Source organism: Dipodomys merriami, unplaced genomic scaffold (genome assembly GCF_024711535.1).
Source record: "Dipodomys merriami isolate MVZ:Mamm:240054 unplaced genomic scaffold, mDipMer1.0.p SCAF_2, whole genome shotgun sequence".
NCBI lineage: Eukaryota > Metazoa > Chordata > Mammalia > Rodentia > Heteromyidae > Dipodomys > Dipodomys merriami.
This window is the reverse complement of record NW_027203381.1, coordinates 57076386-57095804: the sequence shown is the minus strand read 5'-3', so window position 1 is coordinate 57095804 and position 19419 is coordinate 57076386. Positions and strand designations below refer to the sequence as shown.

At 44.5% G+C, this 19419-nt stretch overlaps 1 protein-coding gene across 1 annotated transcript in view; it reads left to right on the top strand.

Annotated features, from left to right (window-relative positions):
• The window catches only part of Mcf2l2 (MCF.2 cell line derived transforming sequence-like 2), a 214640-nt gene extending 195665 nt beyond the window's left edge, over window positions 1–18975 (top strand). The window contains exons 26-30 of the mRNA XM_070029674.1: window positions 1172–1199; window positions 3056–3153; window positions 15854–15942; window positions 16278–16393; window positions 16465–18975. Coding sequence (XP_069885775.1) covers window positions 1172–1199; window positions 3056–3153; window positions 15854–15942; window positions 16278–16393; window positions 16465–16576 — 443 coding nt within the window. The 3' untranslated portion in view covers window positions 16577–18975. The remainder of the gene's footprint in view (window positions 1–1171; window positions 1200–3055; window positions 3154–15853; window positions 15943–16277; window positions 16394–16464) is intronic.
• Window positions 18976–19419: the final 444 nt, after the last annotated feature.

The following is a 19419-nucleotide window of genomic DNA, read 5'->3' as shown; positions in this document are numbered from 1 at the left end:
CTAGCCCATAGAAAAGACACACATTGGTTAGGAAAGCATTACAGTGATTCAGTTAGCTACTCCAAAACACATTTCTCCAACCCTCCTCAAAGCCTGACCCTGAGCACTGTAGGTTGCCACCAGAATGTAAAATCTAAGTGAGAAGCAGAACCAGACCCTAGCATGATTTTAGATAAAAAGCAAAATTCTGCTAAAGTGAAGAGCAGGCCTGGGGACATTTAGCCTTATCTTTTTACAAATATGCAAACAGAAGGAATGTCACACCATAGAACTGGGCTCCCGAGCCTGGTGCTCCAGGTTTGATGGAATACCATCATGTGAGAACTCTAGGAATTCAGAGAGGCCCCCCAATGGACTGTGTGACAGAGTGGGGTGCATGACCCTGGGCTGGACCCTGTGAGGAGATGAGACTGACAGGGGACAGGCTGAAGGGTGTTCAAGGGTGTTTAATCTATGGTGTCTCACACCTTTAATCCTCGCTACTCAGGAGGCTGAGATCTGAGAATCAAAGCCAGCCTGATAAGAAAAGTCGATGGGACTCTTATCTCCAATTGGCTACCAGAAAACTAAAAGTGACTCTGTTGTAGTACCTCACATGCTAAGCACACAAGAATAAAAAGATGATTCCAGGAGCCTTTGCCTCTATGTAATCATAGTCAGTGATGACTTAGAGCCTGGCTGGAGAGATTCCAGGATAGAGTAGAAGAAAGTAAGACTGGAGCCAAGTCTTCAGGCTGAGGATATTGTTACAGGTGACACTGAGATCTGTTACTACTCTGGCATATAACCTAGATAAAGAATTATCGTAATAAAGATTATTATCATTGTCTGAAGGACTGGTAATCTTTCCTTTACCTAGTAATGTAACTTGGGTTCAAGTGGAACAAATAAGCACCAGATGGGCACTTCCTTTATTTCTTAATTCAGTAGTAAGGGAGCTGATAAAACTTGCACAGATCTATAGTCAAGGCACACAGGGGACCCAGCAGCAAGGGTGGGAGGGGCACCAGGACTAGGGAGCCAGGGACTGCAGAAATGATTTGTGAATTAGTAGGTGAGTAAGTTCAAGATCTACATATTACACATATTTTCATAGCATTTTTTCTATGCCTATATGTATACATGAAACTTGTATATAAAATCAATTCACATTCACTTTGTATTCTTTCAGGTCAAGAGAATCTTGAAGTAAGCGCTAGGTGAGTACTGTCAAATGCTATAGGTAGTTCGTTTTACACAATCGTGTGTGTGTGTGTGTGTGTGTGTGTGTGTGTGTGTATACGCGCCTGTGTGCCAGTATTAGAGCTTGAACTCAACTCAAAGCCCAAGTCCTGTCCCTTAGCTTTTTTTTTTTTTTTTTTTGGGGTCCAGTCATGGGGCCTGAACTCTGGGCCTGGGCACTGTCCCTCAGCTCTTCAGCTCAAGGCTAGCGCTCTACCACTTGAGCCACAGTGCCACTTCTGGCTTTTTTTTCTTTTTGCTTATGTGGTACTGAGGAATCGAACCCAGGGCCTCAGGCATGCAAGGCAAGCACTCTACCACTGAGCCACCTTCCCAGCCCTCCCTTAGCTTTTTTAACTAAGGCTAACACTAATTTTTAAGAAGTAGCCATTCTCCAACCCCACTGCCAGACCAGGGTGTCTTTTCTAGTCCATGCTGACTATGTGGATAGCAGAGCTTCTATCAGCTATTTTGAAGCCTCCGTAAGTCACTCTGGCATCTGACATTTTCCTAGAGAACCTCTTCTCGTAAGTGAACTGCCAATTCTGCACCACATCAATGCTGCCCTCACCACTCCTTGCTGAGTAGGCAAATGATCTTACCCTTCAGCTTCCCTTTCTCCATGCAGCGCTATCCTGGCTCACTGTCCTGGTCACTCTCTTCAGTACCCTGTTTTCTGGGAGGAAGATGCACTTACACTTCTTTCAGAGATCAGTCAGCCCTCAGCAGTGCTCCCTGACCAGCTATATCTGTCCCTTATAAACTCTTGTTTACAATACTTCTCCTCTGCCTGTCTTCAAGGCCCTTAAACAGTGCCCAGGATTTGCATGTTGAAGGAACCTGTAGGCCATGAACCAGTTCAGGCATCATCAGGGCCTGCTTGTATTCTCTAGGCTCACAGGTCTGACCCTAATGGATCTACCCCAGCTCCAGCCTGAAGAGATGACAGATGAGTGGGTGTGCTCTAGTGGTATCTACCCCTCCTCTCCACCCCCAGGATATTACAAAGAACTCTAGTACAGCACTTCACAAGAGTGTTTTTATATAATTTTTTTATTTATTAGTTTTCTCTCTCTACCAGACCATGAACCTCTAGGTCATTGTGGTTGTATTTCTAGTTTAGCTTCCCTTGGGCTTCATATGCAATCTGAATGATCAAACAGGACTAGCAAATGACTCTAAAAACAAAGCCTGAGGGCTCGTGAGGTTTAGGGTAGGCACAGCTCATTTATTTTGGACCTCCTATCTAGAATGTATTTATTGACATAACCAAATCCAAAAGACATGGTACAATAGTTGGCATTTTAAAGACAGAAGAAGAGAACTATAGAAAGACAGTGAAGCCATTTTAAGAGGGCAGAAGCAGAGTTGCCTCTCCCCATTTAAGATTTGTAGCCAGGTTAACTATATAACAGTGGTCCTTGGAAAGTCTTTTAGACCATGGGTAAGAGAGGAGACAGACATCAGCCCTTGAGTATTGGGCAAGATAAGCTGGTGTGAGCCAGCATTGCTCTGGCTGGGAGAAGAAATGCATGTGTCAAGCCTTTTTTTTTTTTTTGGTTGGTCGTGGGGCTTGAACTCTGGGCCTAGGCGCTGTCCCTCAACTCTTTAGCTCAAGGCTAGTGCTTTACCACTTGAGCTACAACACCACTTCTATTTTTCTGGTGGTTTATTGGAGATAAGAGTCTCATGTACTTCCTTGCCCAGGCTGGTTTTGAACCATGATCCTCAGATCTCAGCCTCCTGAGTAGCTAGGATTACAGGCATGAGCTACTAGCACCTGGCTTGTGCCATGCCTTTTAATAATTCAATGTCTATGTATCTTTCCTTAAAGCAAAGGCAATGGAGGGGAATGTGCTCCCTGGATTGACAATGTGGAAAGGGCTACAACTAGGAAAGAAGACCCAGGCTTCAGCACACATGGGATTAAAGGTAAGAGCCAGTGGAGGGTGATACATCCATGCTCAGATGCTGAGAAAGATACTACCTGAGACCCAGCCCTTCCTTGGTTATTTGGGAGAATATGGAAACATGGTATTTGGCCAGGATTCTCACATTAAGAACTAACTAACTTCCTCTTTAGAAAGTGGTCCTCTTCTACAATGATGATTGCAGGGATAGCAGCATTACTTGAAGGTCTTGTACTTTAGAATCAAAACACTGGATGGTGATGATCTATTCCTTGCTCTAGCCAAGATTTATAGATTATATCTCCTCTCAGAACTGTCTGTAGTGATATTAAAAGCTTTGGATCTGGGTAATTTTCTATAGGATTTCAGCTCTGACTTATCGGCCATTGCTTTCTTATAGGCACAATTGGATATAACAAAAGAAATTCAGATATATGAGTATTTTATATCTTATGTTTCAATGGCTTAAGAGTTGGTTATGTTTATGGGGCTTTAAAAATGCTATTTTCATTGACTTTTTTTTTCAATCACTTCTAAAGAAAATCTTTGTCCCTCCCTCCCCAAAAAAGCCCTCCTATTTTATGGTTTCGCCACTGCTGGTAGTGCATGTCTCGGGAATTTACAAGTTTTGGCTTTTGGACTCTGCCTTAGTCAGCTCAGGCTATCACAGACAAAATACCATAGATGAAGTGACTTAAATGATAGAAATGTATTTTTCACAGTTCTGGAGGCTAGAAGTGTGAGATCAGAGTGCCAGTGTAGTCAGTTCTATTGAATACTCACTTCCATAGATGGCTGCTTCCTCAATGTTTGTGGGGGAAGGAGTAGAGCCAACTCTCCAACAACTCTCTCTCTCTCTCTCCCTCTCTCTCTCTCTCTCCCTCTCTCTCTCTCTCCCTTTCTCTCTCTCTCCCTTTCTCTCTCTCTCCCTTTCTCTCTCTCTCTCTCTCTCTCTCTCTCTCTCTCTCTCTCTCTCTCTCTCTCTCTCTCTCTCTCTCTCTCTCTCTCTCTCTCAAGGACACTAATTTAATCAGATCAGGACCCCATCTTGAACTCATGTAGCCTTCATTACCTTCTAAAGGCTCCATCTCTGAATACCATCACTTTAGGGCTTTGGCATATGGATGGGGTAGACTATTTGATGGAATACAAAATGTATCTTTAGGGCCATGTTTAATTTGGCAATGCCTCTAGAATGAGTTTTTTAGCTCAACATACATTTATTGAGCACCTAGACAGTATAAAAAATCATTTCTCTCTCTCTATTTTTCTCTCTCTCACAAACATACACACACACACACACACACACACACACACACACACACTCACACACACACAGTAACAAGATGTCTCGCTGGACTTCACTTCTTAAAAGTCTCAGCTGAAACTACGCCCTGGTGGTTTATGCCTATAATCCTAGTTACTCAGGAGGCTGAGATCTGAGGATTGCAGTTCTAAGCCAGCCCAACTAGAAAATCCCCATGAAACTCTTATCTCCAATTACCACTCAAAAACCAGAAGAGGCTTTGTGACTCAAGTAGTAGAACACTAGCCTTGAGTACAAAGCTCAGGAAGAGTACCCAGGCCTTGAGTTCATGCCCCAAACCACCACCACCAACCACAATAAAGTCTCAGCTGAGAACCAAGCCTTCAACACATGGGCCTTTGCAGGACACAAACCAGATGCATCTCCAATGTTAGGAACACTGGCTGGTCCCATGAGGCAGACATGTAGAAGGAGAGATTTTGACCTTAGGTGACCTTTCTGAGAGTTAAGCACAGCACATTCCATCAGCTTCTCAGAAGGTTGATTGATTCCTTAAAACTAAATCTTTACATTGTGAAAAGTAGTATGTAGACCGAAATGCCCAAATGCTGGTAGGGATGTAGGGCAACAGGAATTGGCTCTACAGTTAGCCATAGTGAATGGGGGAATGAGGCGCGGTATGGCTATCTTGCAAGATACTTTGGCAATTCTTACAAAGCTCAGGATAGCCTTGCCAGTAACCCAGCAGTCACACTCCTTGGTATTTACCCTAATGAGATGCAAACTGTGAAAAATGTCTATACAATAGAATAATTTTGAATGATTTTTAAACAAGCCATCTAGACTCAAAGACATGAGGAAATCTTAAATACATTTTTGAAGTAAAATGTGCCACTATGAAAAGACTATATACCAGGCACTGGTAGCAAGCTATACTAGTAGGCTGATATCTGAGGATTACAGTTCCTGCCAATCTGGGCAAGAAAGTCTGTGAGACTTTTATCCCCACTAAAAACTACCCTCCAGGGCTGGGAAGGTGGCTCAGTGGTAGAGTGCTTGCCTTCCTCAGCACCACATAAGCAGAAAAAGCTAGAAGTGACGCTGTGGCTCAAGTGGTAGGGCACTAGCTTTGAGCTGAAGAGCTGAGGGACAGTGCTCAGGCCCAGAGTTCAGGCCCCATGACCGACAAAAATAAATAAATAAATAAATAAAATAAATGGCAAAATCATTGAAAAAAAAAAAACTACCCTCCAAAAAAACAAGCTGGAAGTGGAGTTATAGCTCATGTGGTAGAGCTCTAGCCTTGAGCACAAAAACACAGGGATAGCACCCAGGCCAAGAATTCAAGCCCCTGGACTAGCAATAAAGAAAAAAGAAAGAAAAAAAGGTTGTGTACTATAGGATTCCAACTATATGTCATTCTAAGAGAGCCAGAACCATAGAGAGAGCTAAAAGATCAGTGATTATTGAAGAGTTCTGGGAGCAGAAGTGGTGAAGCAGTAAGGTGAAGCACCAAGATTTTTAGGGCAGTGACACTGTTCTATATGGTTCTGTAAAAATGAAAACATGAGCTAGGCACTGATGGCTCATGACTATAATCCTAGCTACTCAGGAGACTGAGACCTGAGGATCATGGTTCAAAGCCAGCCCAATGAGGAAAGTCCCTAAAACTTTTACCTTCAATTAATCATCCAAAAAGCTGAAAGTGGAACTGTGGCTCTCAGTAGAGCACCAGCCTTGAGCAAGAAAACTCAGGGACAGGGACAGCAACCAGATCCTGAGTTCAAGCCCCAAACTAGCACAAAACAAAATAAACAAGCAAACAAAAAGGAAATACGACACTGTGCATCTGAAAAGCTTACAACACTTTGGACCAGCATATTCTTTGGACTTCAGTTAATAATAATGTATCAAGCTGGGTACACACTTGTATCCTAGCTACTCAGGAAGCTGAGATCTGAGGATCACAGTCAAAGTCAGCCCAGGTAGTCAAATCTAAAAGACTCTTGTCACCAATTAACCAACCAAAGAAGCAAAAGTATGGCTTATGTGGTAGAGTGGCAGCCTTGAGCCAAAAAGTAAAGTGAGAAGATGAGGGCCTTTGTTCAAGCCCTAGTACTGGCACAAAAAAACAAAACAACTATATTCACACAAATTCCTGAACACAAATGTTTAAAGCAGCATTACTCATAATTACCAAAACTTAGAAATAACCCAGATGCCCTTAAGTCAATAATGGATAAATACAGTTTTGTCCTTCCAGAAAATGGGATTTTATTCTTCACCAAAGAAATAAGCTTTGAAACCATGAAGAGAGGTAGAAGAACTTTAAATGTGTATTATCACTGAAAAGAGCCAATCTGAATGTTCCTAGCTTTGTGGTTTTCTGGTAGAAGGATGCATATGGAGGCAAGAAAAGGATCTGTGAAAAAAAAAGGATCTGTGAACTGGGTACTAGAAGCTGGAGGTTCAAGGCCATCCCAGGCATACACTTGAGACCCCTTCTCAACCAATAGCTGGGAAGAATTGCATCTACCTATCAACCAATCAAACCCTATTTGAAGTTCTAGGCCAGTCTGAGTTACAAAAAATCCACAATACTCTGTCTTAAAGGAAGAAGTTGGTTGCGGTTGTTCACACTTGTCATACTAGCTCTGAGAGGAAGCATAAAATAGGTAGGTGGAGATCTAGTTGCAGGCCAAAATTGAGATATGATCTTAAAATAACCAGATAAGGGGAAAGCAAAGTAAATACCAGCCAACAGTGGTAGAGTACTTACTAGCAAGTGTGGCACCCAGAGGTCCAGCCCCATTTCTGGAGAAAAAGAAAAAAGCATCAGTGTTTGTAGAGGTCAGTGGGGAGCGAAGGATGGATAGACAGAGCAGGGAGGGATTTTAAAGTGGTGAAAATACTCCTTAGGACACTACATTAGGAGATTTATGTCATTATAAATTTGTCCATTTCAGGGTGCTGGTAGCTCATGCCTGAAATACTAGCTACTCCAGAGTCTGAGATCTGAGGATTGCAGTTCAAAGCCAGCCCAGGCAGGAAATTAACTACCAAAAAGCCAAAAGTGGAGATGTGGCTCAAGTGATAGAGTGCTAGACTTAAGCAAAAAAGCTCAGGGACAGGGACAGTTCAACCCTCAGGACTGGAACAAACTAAAAATAAGATAAGATAAAATAAAAGCATCCCAGCCCATAGAAGATACAACACCAGGAGTAACCCCTGATTTATGGACTCTGGCTGGCAATAACATAGTTCACCAGTTATAACAACGCATTTCCCCCCCCCCCACCTCTGATGGGGGTAGCTGATAGTGGAGAAGGCTAGGCACATAGAGGGATACAGGATGTATGAAAGAACTCCAAACCTTCTTCTGTTTTACTGTGAACTTATAAACTGCTTTTTTTTTAAAAAAAAAAAAGACTGCTAGAAAAGTCCAGTAAGCCATATGTGCTATAGGATGGCAGTATCTCACACCCTGCCCAGTTCCTGTTTCTCAAGCTGATGTACTCATTTAGTTCCCTGTTAGTTCAAGATTAGCTACTGACATTTCACAGCTGTGTAGTTCTGAGAAGTGTCTCAATGGCAGAGCTGTCTAGCCAGGAAATGCCTAAGAGGGTATATCCTACCCCCTATGACCCATCAGTCACTTCCTGGCTCAGGGAACAGAAGTCACCAACCTGGTGCATCCTGGGGTAGCATTCACACACCAGCATTTCCTAGAGGATTGGGCTGTTGCTGGGCTTCAGCCAAACCCATGTCTATGCCCGTGTCTTCTGAATCCCATCTTCTGCCCTCTCTGCCTTCCAGGCTTCAGCAGAAATCCCTTTGTCCACAATATGCTTGTCCAATCTGCTTCTGGGGAGCTGGCCCTAAGAAAATACCAGGAAAGGGCCCAGCAATTATAGGATGCTAGTGTTGCTTCACTTGTTGGCTAAATGGCAATGAGGGCCTCAGTACCACAAAGTACCCAGAGTCCTGGTCCCTGGCCTGCTGAGGTAGTCAATTGCCCAAATGGATAGACACACAGGAGCTGGTGCAACTTCTTTAGCCATTAACAGATTTGAGGTAAAATATGATCTATCAGGATGGCAGAACTGAGAGGCTGTGGCTAACCATCGCTGAAGCACTAAAGAGAAAATGAAAGGCTCAGATGAGTCACCGTCTAAAGCCCAGTGTGAGAGCAAGAGCCTAGGTCAGTGCCTAGCTCCCAGCCCCTTACAGCACTGCATGGGCAGACTGAGCTCAAGAGCTAGTGGCAGAACTTGAGAAATGGATGAATTCTCCACATGAGCAGGTCTGCTCTCGGCCATGTGGGGACGTCAGGTGTCAGAGGAGCAGCAAAGTCTGGCCCTGGTATGGAAAATGAACCTACCACTTGCAATGAGAATGTCTGACTATATGCTTTTTGACCCTATGAGCTAGCAGCTAGCTCCCCATTGTTGGAGGATAAATCTCTTGGTCCCCTAAGACTGCAGAAGGTTCAGATAAGGCTTACAGGACAATGCTTACTTTCTCTACATTCATCCCCACCTCCTTTTCTGACTCCTTTCAGAACAATAACATGGCAAATTACAGCAGGTTCTGATTCAACAAGAGGCACACAGATGTAGGACACACTCATCCCTTAAAATAAGAGCATTTTTGAATTGTGCCCTCCAAAGAAAATCCAGTGTAGAGAATTACCAAATGGCCAGACAGGTGTCAACCAGCTTCCTTTGTAGCATACCAGTACCTACAGCATGGACTTCTAAGCACAGGAGTTTTGGTAGTAGCATTGCAGGCCATGTGTGGGCTCCCTGTTGTCAAGGCTGATCTAAGATGTGACTACAGGGTTGATTTGACAGGTCTGGCTGGCTAGCCCGGTATTCCTTGACTCTTTCAGCACTCCATGTGTGACCCTCCCCAAGCTGAGTGATTAGACAACTTTCTCTAATAAAGGAGGACCATTGTTCAGTTCAGGGTACCCAAGTAGCTGGGGGTCCTTGCTAGATACTCCAAACAAGCCTCTAAAGTCTAGACTAGTCCCAGTGTGCTGCTGCGTGGGCCAGTCTGCCTTTCTTTTTTGCTTTCTTTCTGTAGTTTGCTTTTCTTCTTTTCTCTTTTCCTTCTTTCCTTCCTTTTTTCTTTCTTTCTTTCGTGCGTGTGAGTGCCTGTATGCGAGCATGTGTGTGTACATCTGTATGTGTTGGTACTAGGGCTTGAACTCAGGGTCTGGAAACTGTCCCTTTGCTTTTTTCACTCAAGACTGGTGCACTACCACTTGAGCTGTGGCTCCACTTCCAGCTTTTTGGTGTCTAATTGGAAATGAGTCTCATAGACTTTTCTGTTTGGATTGGCTTTGAACCACCATCCTTAGATCTCAGTATCCTGAGTAGCTAGGATTACAGACGTGAGCCACAAGTGTCTGATTTTGATTGTTTGATTGATTTTAAGATTGTTCTAGCTGCATGTCCAATATGGCAGCAGAGAGCCACATGAAGGTCAGGGCGGCTCCTCAGTATTTGGAGGAAAACAGATTATTTCATCAGCCGTCTTCAGGCCAACTAGTACAATGTATGATCAATTGCATAACGGGGCTTTGATGAAGGGACTCAACATGGAAAAAGAGGAAGAGTTGTGGACATATGACTGTAGGACCTTCCTCATTTAGAAGCTGCCAGGCTGGGAGTGAGAAGCTGGTCAAAGGTGAGGCAGCATGCAGGGGGGCTGTGGTAGTGTTGGAGCAGGAGGGGTGTTCTTCAGGATGCTCTGTGCGACTTAGCTTTTGTGCTAAGGCTGGCACTCTACTACTAGAGCCACAGCTCTACTTCTGGCTTTTCAGCACATGCATTTCCCTGCCTGGTCTTGGAATGGAGATCTTCAGATCTCAGCCTCCTGAGTCCTCTCACTCAGTTTAGACACAACTCCCCAGCCCCATCGGCACTTTCTGATGTTACCGACAGGGGCGGTATTGAACTCTCCCCCATGCTTGCCCATTTCAGCCCATTACAGCCAGTTACAGAGTATTGCGAGATATCCCAGTGCACCAGTTCTGTCCTCCTGATGGTCTGGACTATTCCTTCTCCTATGGCATATGCTTTCTTTGCCCGCCAATCTATTAGCATGTGGACAAGGGGATGGGGCTCTGCCTACCAGGAGTGATAAGGCCCAAATAGGAGAAGGGAGGAAAGCTGACATTCTTCCTAGGAACCATACAATTCCCTAATGGGACAGTCTCAGAGCTTGTGGGTAAATCAGGTATTTTTGATGCTATTGGTTAACCAACTCTGTGCTCACTGATAATGAAGTAAAGGAGAAAAACTAATAATGGCATGGATGGCACTACATGTGTTGAATTCTGAGTTCACTTTTGTTCCTGATTTGCACAGCACTAGCCATAAGACAGATATATGAAATTAGAATCAAGTTCTACCTCAGAGATAACAGAGAGAATCCCTGCAGAGTCCAGAGCGCCCTCTCTTTGGGTCTTCCCGGTAGCCAGTAGACTATCTAGTATAGCACACAAGGCTGTTTCTTTGCTAACTTGTTATTGTTGTTATTGGTCGTGGGGTTGAATTCAAGCTGGGCACTGTCCCTGGGCTCTTTTGCTCAAGGCTAACATTATACCACTTTGAGCCACAGCTCTACTTCTGGCTTTCTGGTTAATTGGAGATAAGAGACTTTCCTATCTGGGATGGCTTTGAACCATTATCCCCAGATCTCTCCTAAGTAGTTAGGCTTATAGGAGACACCAGCACCCATCTTCTTTGATAACTTTTAGAGTGTTTACTTTTTAGGTCTAAATAATTTACTTTTGCCAAAGTTATTACTCAAATTTATTTCATTTACTCATGTATTTGAATGAGGAAAATAAGTTCTGTCATGCATTCTTGTTCCATACATGTGATCCATTGGTTTGAACCATTTTAAGGTTTTTTCCTACTTATAAAAAGTAATAGGCAGTTTGGGTGCAGTGCCTCACACCTGTAATCCCAGCTACTCAGAAGGCAGAGATCAGAAAGATCACAGTTGGAGGCTAGCCCAGGCAAAAACCAAACAAGCTGGGCACAGTGGTGCACATCTGTCATCCAGCTATGAGGGAGGTGTACGTAGAAGGGAGGTATAGTTAGGTGGTCAGCCCTTGTAGAAGCATGAGACCTTATCTGAAAAATGATTACAGCACAAAAAGCGAGCTACCTGCCTAGAAATCAAATTCAAACTATATTGCTACCAATAATAACAATAGTCAAAGTTTTAGGAGTTACAACGAAGTACAAATAAAAATGCGAACATAATCATTATAACTATTTCCTATCAGATTTTTTTGTCTATACAATGCATAATTATAGAAAACGAAGGAAGGAAGGAAGGAAGGAAGGAAGGAAGGAAGGAAGGAAGGAAGGAAGGAAGGAAGGAAAGAAGGAAGGAAGGAAGGAAGGAAGGAAAAATGGAACCATACTACAGTGTAGGAGCTTTATTTTTATTTTTTCTTGAAAATCCCCATGAAATCTAGTAAAGTGACTAAAACTTGACCAACTTGGCTTGTCTTTCACCCTGCCACTCACCATGGAACTGTTCCAAAAGGCAGTTGACTGCTGGGAGAGGAGGTGATTTCCCCATTATGAGGTTTTGGTGACCCCCCAACCTACAGCACCTCTGAAAATCTAAGAATCAGCTCAACTATGTGGGAAGCTGGCGAGGACCTAACAACAGAAAATTCTCCAGGGAAAAAGTATGCCCTAAGAATATGTGAAGTTAAATGAATGCTTAAGAAAGGAAGGCTTATTTCCTTTACCCAAAGACAGCTCTTCAAATAGACACATCAGCCATTGGCTAGCCTCCAGACCTATGGAAACACCAAACAAAAGACCCTAATCCAGACTGGAAGCTCTGGGAACATTCTGGTGCTCCCTCACCTGGGAGCTCTGGGGAAAGGCAGGGATTATCAGGCAGAAGATGGGGAGGTCCTTCAAACCCAGGAAGACAGGGAGCTTGTTTAGCATCACAGCAGTACTAAAGACTGAGATCAGTTAGATCCAGGATCAAGGCCAGTTCCAGCCCTTTGGACAGTGCTTTACTCTTTGTGCTTAAGGTGACTTTATCATTTGTTTTATAAAATGGAGGTAACCATGCATAGTCTTGTGAGAACAAATAACCAGATGCTCATGGGCTAGTGCCCATGTATCTTTTAGCACTGTTCCTTTGAAGAAAGGAAGGCACCTCAATTTCCTCCCTAGGGAACACAGGCATTACTACTTTAGGACAGATTACCACCTCCAGCTCCTAGGAGAGAATGACAAAACTTTAGTTCATGTGATGGAATTGGTAAAGTTGTGCCAACTTGTAAGAGAATAGAGAAAAATCTAATTTGAATTGTACTTAGTATCTATTACAGATGAGAGCTGCATCTGAGCAGCAGGATCCACAGTGCCATCCAGTGGACAGCAAGAGAAAAGCTATGGTTTTTGTCTTCCAAGTCTACCAAATATCTACCAAAAATGTCTTCTCTGCTGAGGATAATAGAAACTCATGCAAAGGTCCACTTATGGATGAATTTCATTCAATGTACATAGGCAAAATGAATACAGAATTCTAACCTTGAAATGCTAAGACTAGGTTCCCTAAACCATACAGGGTGTATGTAGTATGCTCTACAATCATCAACTGGAAAAAAAAGAGAATACTTCTCAGTCCTTACCAGCAAGAAGTCCATGGCTGGCTTTCCTTTTCATTCTTGTCTTTCCCACAAACACTCTGAACTTGTCCTGATATGTGGCCCCTAAAGTTCCCCCCGGAGATGCAGCCCAATGCCCTGCTCACCTTGGTTGGGATCAGCCATCCCATGCATTGAGGGGGTGGGGGAGAGCACCAGTCACTTAACATTTGGTTGTAATTAATCAAATTAAGCATTTGTCATGGGCCCTGTGTGTGTACTTTGGTTTTTCAAAGGTGTGTGTGTGTGTGTGTGTGTGTGTGTGTGTGTGTGTGTGCGCGCACGTGCATGCACGCACGTGTGTGCATATATTGTTTCTTTTTTTCTTTTTGTAGGATCAGGGTTTGAACTCAGGGCTTCAGGCTTCCTCAGCTTGTTTGGTACTCAGCTCTGCTTTTTGAGGGTTATTTTTGGAAATGAGGGTCTCTAGGACTTTTCTGCTTAGGCTGGCTTTAAATCATAATGCTCTGAATCTCAGCCTCCTGAGTAGCTAGCATTAGGCATGAGCCCTCAGCTTCTGTGTTCCTTAATGAAGCCACTGATCACCTATTTAATCTGGTTCCTGTCCTGGGTATTTATGAGGATGAGACAATGTCTAACAAATCTCCCCAATTAACTAACCATACCGCTATGAAATACCCAGAGCCGCTCCCTAAGAATCTTCTCTTGAGTGTTATTAGCATTGCTCTTGACAATTATCACAGAACTCCTATGGTGAACAGGAATTTTACCAACATTTAGCTAATTCTTGCACCACCTCTCTGAAGTAGTAAACATTGTCCTCCTTTTTATTGTTTCTATTTAATTTTTATTGTAAAGGTGATATACAGAGGGGCTACAATCATATGTCACATATTGAATACATTTGTTTTTGAACAGTTTAGAGATAAAGAAACTAGTACTCAAAATGACTTCCCCGAGAATACATAGCTAGTGAATGGCAATGTGAGACTCACTCTCAAATCTGCTGACTCTGAAGTCCCCTTCTCCCAGCTCTGGCCACTGGCCTCATTCTTACCTGCCTGCACTGGCCAATCCCTGAGTCTAAGATTGTGGATCCCTTGGTGCTTAGCTCTTAGCACCTAAGACTCAGAATTTCAAAGCCCATCAAGGGAATGGGGGGGGGGGGAAGGATACCATTTCAGGTAGAGCCAAAAGCAGCCCAGGGAGCCAGAGCTGGAAGGGCCTGGGTGAGGGAGGGGACATTGTACAGGGGCCAGGCCAAGCCAGGTCCTGACTCACTCAGGATGTGAACAAGACCTAATGTACTCACAGCCTGTGATCAAAACTGCTCCTGGCTGATGCCCATGAGCTAGCTGCACCTTCATCCTGTAACCCAGGCATGATGTGGTTCTAAGAATCCTGGCCTTCTTCCAGGAGCCATGGGGGAGCCTGGTGAATAGGTGTGTTCTTTCTGCTGCCAAATCCCAAGGCCCATTGGGGGAGGAGGAGATGCCAGGGCCCAAGCCAGAGCAGCTACAATTGAAGACTTGCTCTGCAAAGGCCTTGTGACCCTGTCCCTCCATCCCATCACCTCCCACTGCACCTGTCCTGCCTGTCTGCTGAAGGACAGAACATGATTGGACCAATGGAGCAGGGCAGGATGGGGTGGGGAGGGGTGGGACAGAAGAGATGAAGATATCACACACTCTGAGAATAAACATTGTCCAGGAAGCTTTCAGTTTTGTGTATATGGCTGAGTGTGCATACATTTGGTATTGTGTATACATTTGGATCTCACTCTAAAGAGTATGGAAAAGCTAATTCTACAAATATGGAGTCCCTATGGGTATTTTGGTTGTCTCTACCCTCACCTGAAGCTCTACGAGCTGAGGTGGCCCTGACTTCCTACCTTTCCTACATGGGTCCTATGTCTTTCTCTCCCTAGTCACAGGGAGTGACAACAACCCACCCACATTGAGGTGGAACCTGGATCCTGATGTCAGAGGACTTTCCTCTCCAGGCTTAGGCAGATCCTTGCCTGTAGGTAGCAGTGGTCTAGAAAAGTTCTGAAATGGTTCTGTCCCCCAGGAGACAGGGGAGCAGGTGGGCGGGGTCATCCCTTTGCCAGGTGCCAATTCCCCTGCTGAGTGGTGAGAACCTGTCAGACCCCTTAGCTCCAGTGTTGCCCACAGCCCTGCCCTCTCACGGCACAGCCATGGGAGTTCCAAGGCTGGTGAAGGCTTCAGAGCCACACCACCATCCCCAGCTTCCAGTAGGTGCTGTGTGGTACTAGAAAGTCCAGAGTTATCTGGGAACACAGGCTAGGGGCCTGGAGATACAATCCTCTTGGGTCACTCAGAGGATGAAGAAGCTCACAGCTCTTTATCTCTCCAGCTTGCCTCCAAAGTTAAGGTCTCAGGAAAGTGGGTGGCCAAGTCCACAGTTCTCTGACCTTCTAGGTCACCATTCTTCCATTCTTGCCAAGGTGCTATTTACCCTGTTGGAACTTACAGCTTATGGTCTCTCTAGCCTGTCTCCCAGCCCAGCCTACCCAGGCCATACAAAACCCCTTGAGATTCCCCTTCGGACAGTTATCCAATGCTGGGTCCCCTTATGCTCTGGGAAAACAAAGGAGACAGAAAAGCGAAGCTCTTGCTGAAAGAGCGTGCCATGGCCTAATGACAGACAGCATGTAGTTAGATGAGAGAAGGCAAGGTCTTTGAGTCTGGGAGCTACCTGCTGCATTCTGCCATGAGCAGATGGACCATCCCACTCCCTCCCAGAGACCCAAACTCTTCTTTCCTTCCCAAGGCTGCTCCAGCAGGGAGTTCATCTCCATGGAAACCGGTGAAAGCCATGAAAGAACAGAAGACATGGAAAAGGAGAACAGCGCTCTGAGTGTAATTTATCCCCCCAGCCTACCCCCCAACATCCCTCCTCCTGTCCCTCTCCACTCCCTCCCACTCCCCTCCTTTTCCTCATCCCTCCCCCCATAAGGATGTGGCCTATGGAGAAGCTAAGGTCATTGGACCTTGATTGGGCCCTCCCCCCTCTCAACCCTGCAGGCCCACACATCTTTGTCTCCATGGCAACTCTCACAACTGGAGGCCTCCTGCTGGGAACCCCAGTGACCCCCCCCATGAGCTGGGGCCTGAGAGCCCCCAGTGGCCTTATCTGGGCAGGGGCTTTCTCCCACTGCTAACTCAGGGGGCACCCCTTTCTCCCCACCTTTCAGCTCTCGGGGCTTTTCCAGCTGGATGACAGTTATGAGACTTGTGAGTCTAAATCTGTTCTTCTGGAGATGGGAGAAAGCATGGAGAAAGAAAAGGACAAAGACAAGGAGGAGGAAAGGTGAGTGGAAGAGAAATAAAAGTCCGGCTGCTCTCCTTGTGCTTGGCTGACTCTGTTCCTTCCAATTCTAGGGCTACCAGCAGCACCCAGGAGAGCACAAGGGTATCCCCTGGCCTGCTGGCTCCTGCCCAGGACATGGGGGCGAGGATGGAACATACCAGGCCCTCCTCCGAAGAGAACTGACTCCTTCCAGACACCCAAGGCCCCCAGCCCAGCTGCCCATGCCCTCTGAATTTTGGGGAGCAAGAGCAGCCAATCTATACCCTGGAAGGGGCACCCAGAGCCTCACACTCACCAGGCTCTTCCGTCTAGTGGAGAAGCTGATTCTCACCCTCCCTGGGCACAAAACCCAGAGCCCAGAGCCCAGAGTCCATGCCCAGAGCTCCACCACCGCTTCACTGCTTCTAGCAAGTCACTGGGGGCCTGGTTCTGTGCCGTGCAGGACGTGTAACAGAGGCCCTGGCCTCTCAACACCAGATGCCAGGAACATGCCACCCCCTGCCCAGCTGTTTGTAAATGGTGACAATCAAAAATGCCTTCAGACATTGCCAAAGTTCTCGAGGGTCAGAGAGGGGGAAGGCTGGGTGGGAATCCATTGACCCCCCTACTTAGTAGGGGGGGACACAGTGGGCCTATCCCCACCCCCAGCATCTCTAGAGGGGGAGTGCCATGAGTTCTGTGTTCCTCCCACGGTGCTTGAGTTTCCCACAGGGCTGATTCCAAGTTCATTTCTGAGGTATTTGCCATTCAAGTTAGTCAGTTATGACTACATTAATCACTTTGTGTTTTGTCTTGTTAGTCCATTTTTTTAAATTTTTTAATTTATTTTTTCCCAGTACTGGGACATGACCTTATTGGGCTTCATGATCTTAGTCGGCTCTCTTGTTCTACCACTTGATCCACATCTCCACTTCTGTTTATTGGGATATTTTTTTGTTGATTAATTGGAGATTAGAGTCTTACAGATTTTTTTTCTGCCCTGGCTGTTTTTGAACCTAGTCTTCAGACCTCAGCCTCCTAAGTAGCTAGGATTAATTACAAGTGTGAGCCACTGGTGTCCCACTATCTTTCTAGTATTTTTTTTAATTCTATGCCTCTAATTATCTGTTTATACTTGTCTTATTTCTAAAGTTATTTAGCTTTTGAGTTACTTGGTCCAGTTATTTATTTGTAGCCATTTTAAGAGATCAGTTTTTGCAAGTCAATATAAGTATTTCCATTATCTTTACAATTATCTGAGCTGTTTTCTGGTTATAGAAGTTTTGTTTTGTGTAACTTCATAGTTATTTGACTATTTGAAACTCATTGAAAGCTTTGAGTTACTGGAAATATAAAGTGAAATATTTTTATTTGGTTTAGGCTTTGTTTCTGAGTTATTTAGTAGAGGGTTTCACCGGGTTTCTTTGTTTCTGTTATTTTAGATTCTGAGTTGTTGTTTTTATCTTCTTTTTTTTTCAGTTATTTGGTTTTGAGTTATTTTAGTCTTTTTTAATTTTCAGCTTTATTTTATTTTCAAACATATATTTTAAACTTTTTAATTTTCAGATTTTTTTAGTCATTTCATTTTTGAGTTGTTTTCAGTTACTTATTCTCCATCATTTCTCTTTTTGTTACGTCTTGGCCATTTGATTCATTTCCCTCTTCTTTTTTATTTCAGTCAGCTTTATTTTCAGTTATTTAGAATGCTTTACTGGGCATATCCCTTAACAAGAGAACAACACTGGATTAGCTATTTTTAACAGAGAAAAATTAATATAAAGAACTGTTATCCAGATATTGGAGATTGTTTTTTAAGAAAAGAAGGAATAACACTGGAATATCATGAAGATTTTTTTTTAGCATTCAAGAAGCAGCTACTACTCCAGGAGCTAAAGGAAGAAAGGGCAGAGGTTAGAGGTGCCCAGGACTGAGGTTTGGTCCTCTGAGGAAAAGACTCTGCCCATGTCTCAGGTGCCAGCAGGTGCCAGAGGTTCTGATGGCTTTAAGGAGACAGTATTAGAAGTGCTGGAAAAGTGCAACCTAGAGCCCAATGCTGCTGGAACCCACAGTGGTGCTGTCAGAACCCACAAAGGTCAAGGGCCTCCCTGTCCTCTCCTCCAGCCTGAGTATGGAGGGGTAGGCGAGAAGCTAAGAAATTCTGCCTTGCTAACCAGAACACTTTGCTTTGGAACCACTTACTTTTATAGTTAGTTTTAGATTCCATTTGTTTTTGGTTATTAGGGGCGATTTGATTTTTAAGTTTTGCCTGGATGTGGGCTCTGGCTGAGTCTTTGGTTCTGATTTTTTTTCTAGACTAAAGTGAGCCATTCAAACCTGAGATGCTCAAGAAAATCACTGAGAAATTAAGAAAACAAAACATCTCTCACTTTGTTCATACAAAAGAGCAGAGATTAAAGGGGATTCTCAGAACCGCTATCCAGTGGACAGCGGAAAGCATTTTCCTGGGTGGAAATTCTCACCAAGGGAAGCTGTGTTGTTCCCTCACCCTCTCCTACTTCTTTTCCTAACAACGAATGATGTTTCTTGATCATTGTGTTTCAAGTTTGTAGATTGTTTGTCCAGTAAAGTTCTTCCTAAATCTATTATCTGTAATCTCTGGTTTCTTTATCTTCTGACAACTCACATTGTTCAATTTTGACCATAATACTCTCTCTCTCCCCCTCCCCTTTGTGTGTGTGTGTGTGTGTGTGTGTGAGTGTGTGTGTGTGTGTGTGTGTGTGTGTGTGTGTGTGCGCGCGCGGGAGGGTCCCAGCATTCAACACCTGTTCCCAAATTACTGTCCTGAAGAAAGTGAGTAAGAAACTACCACTCCAGCAGAGGAGACAGATAAGGAAACAGAATCACAACACAGGCTAATAAATACTCCTGGGGCACAGAACCCAATCCCTGGCTCTTCCCTTGGGAGGGTGGATATGAGCTGTGTCTTATGGGCCTAGAATTTCCTCCTGGGCCTGGGGAATAGCATGTTCTCAGGCCCCAGGGCACTTAGAAGCCAGGCACGGAGGGAGGATGAGCTTAGAGTGACG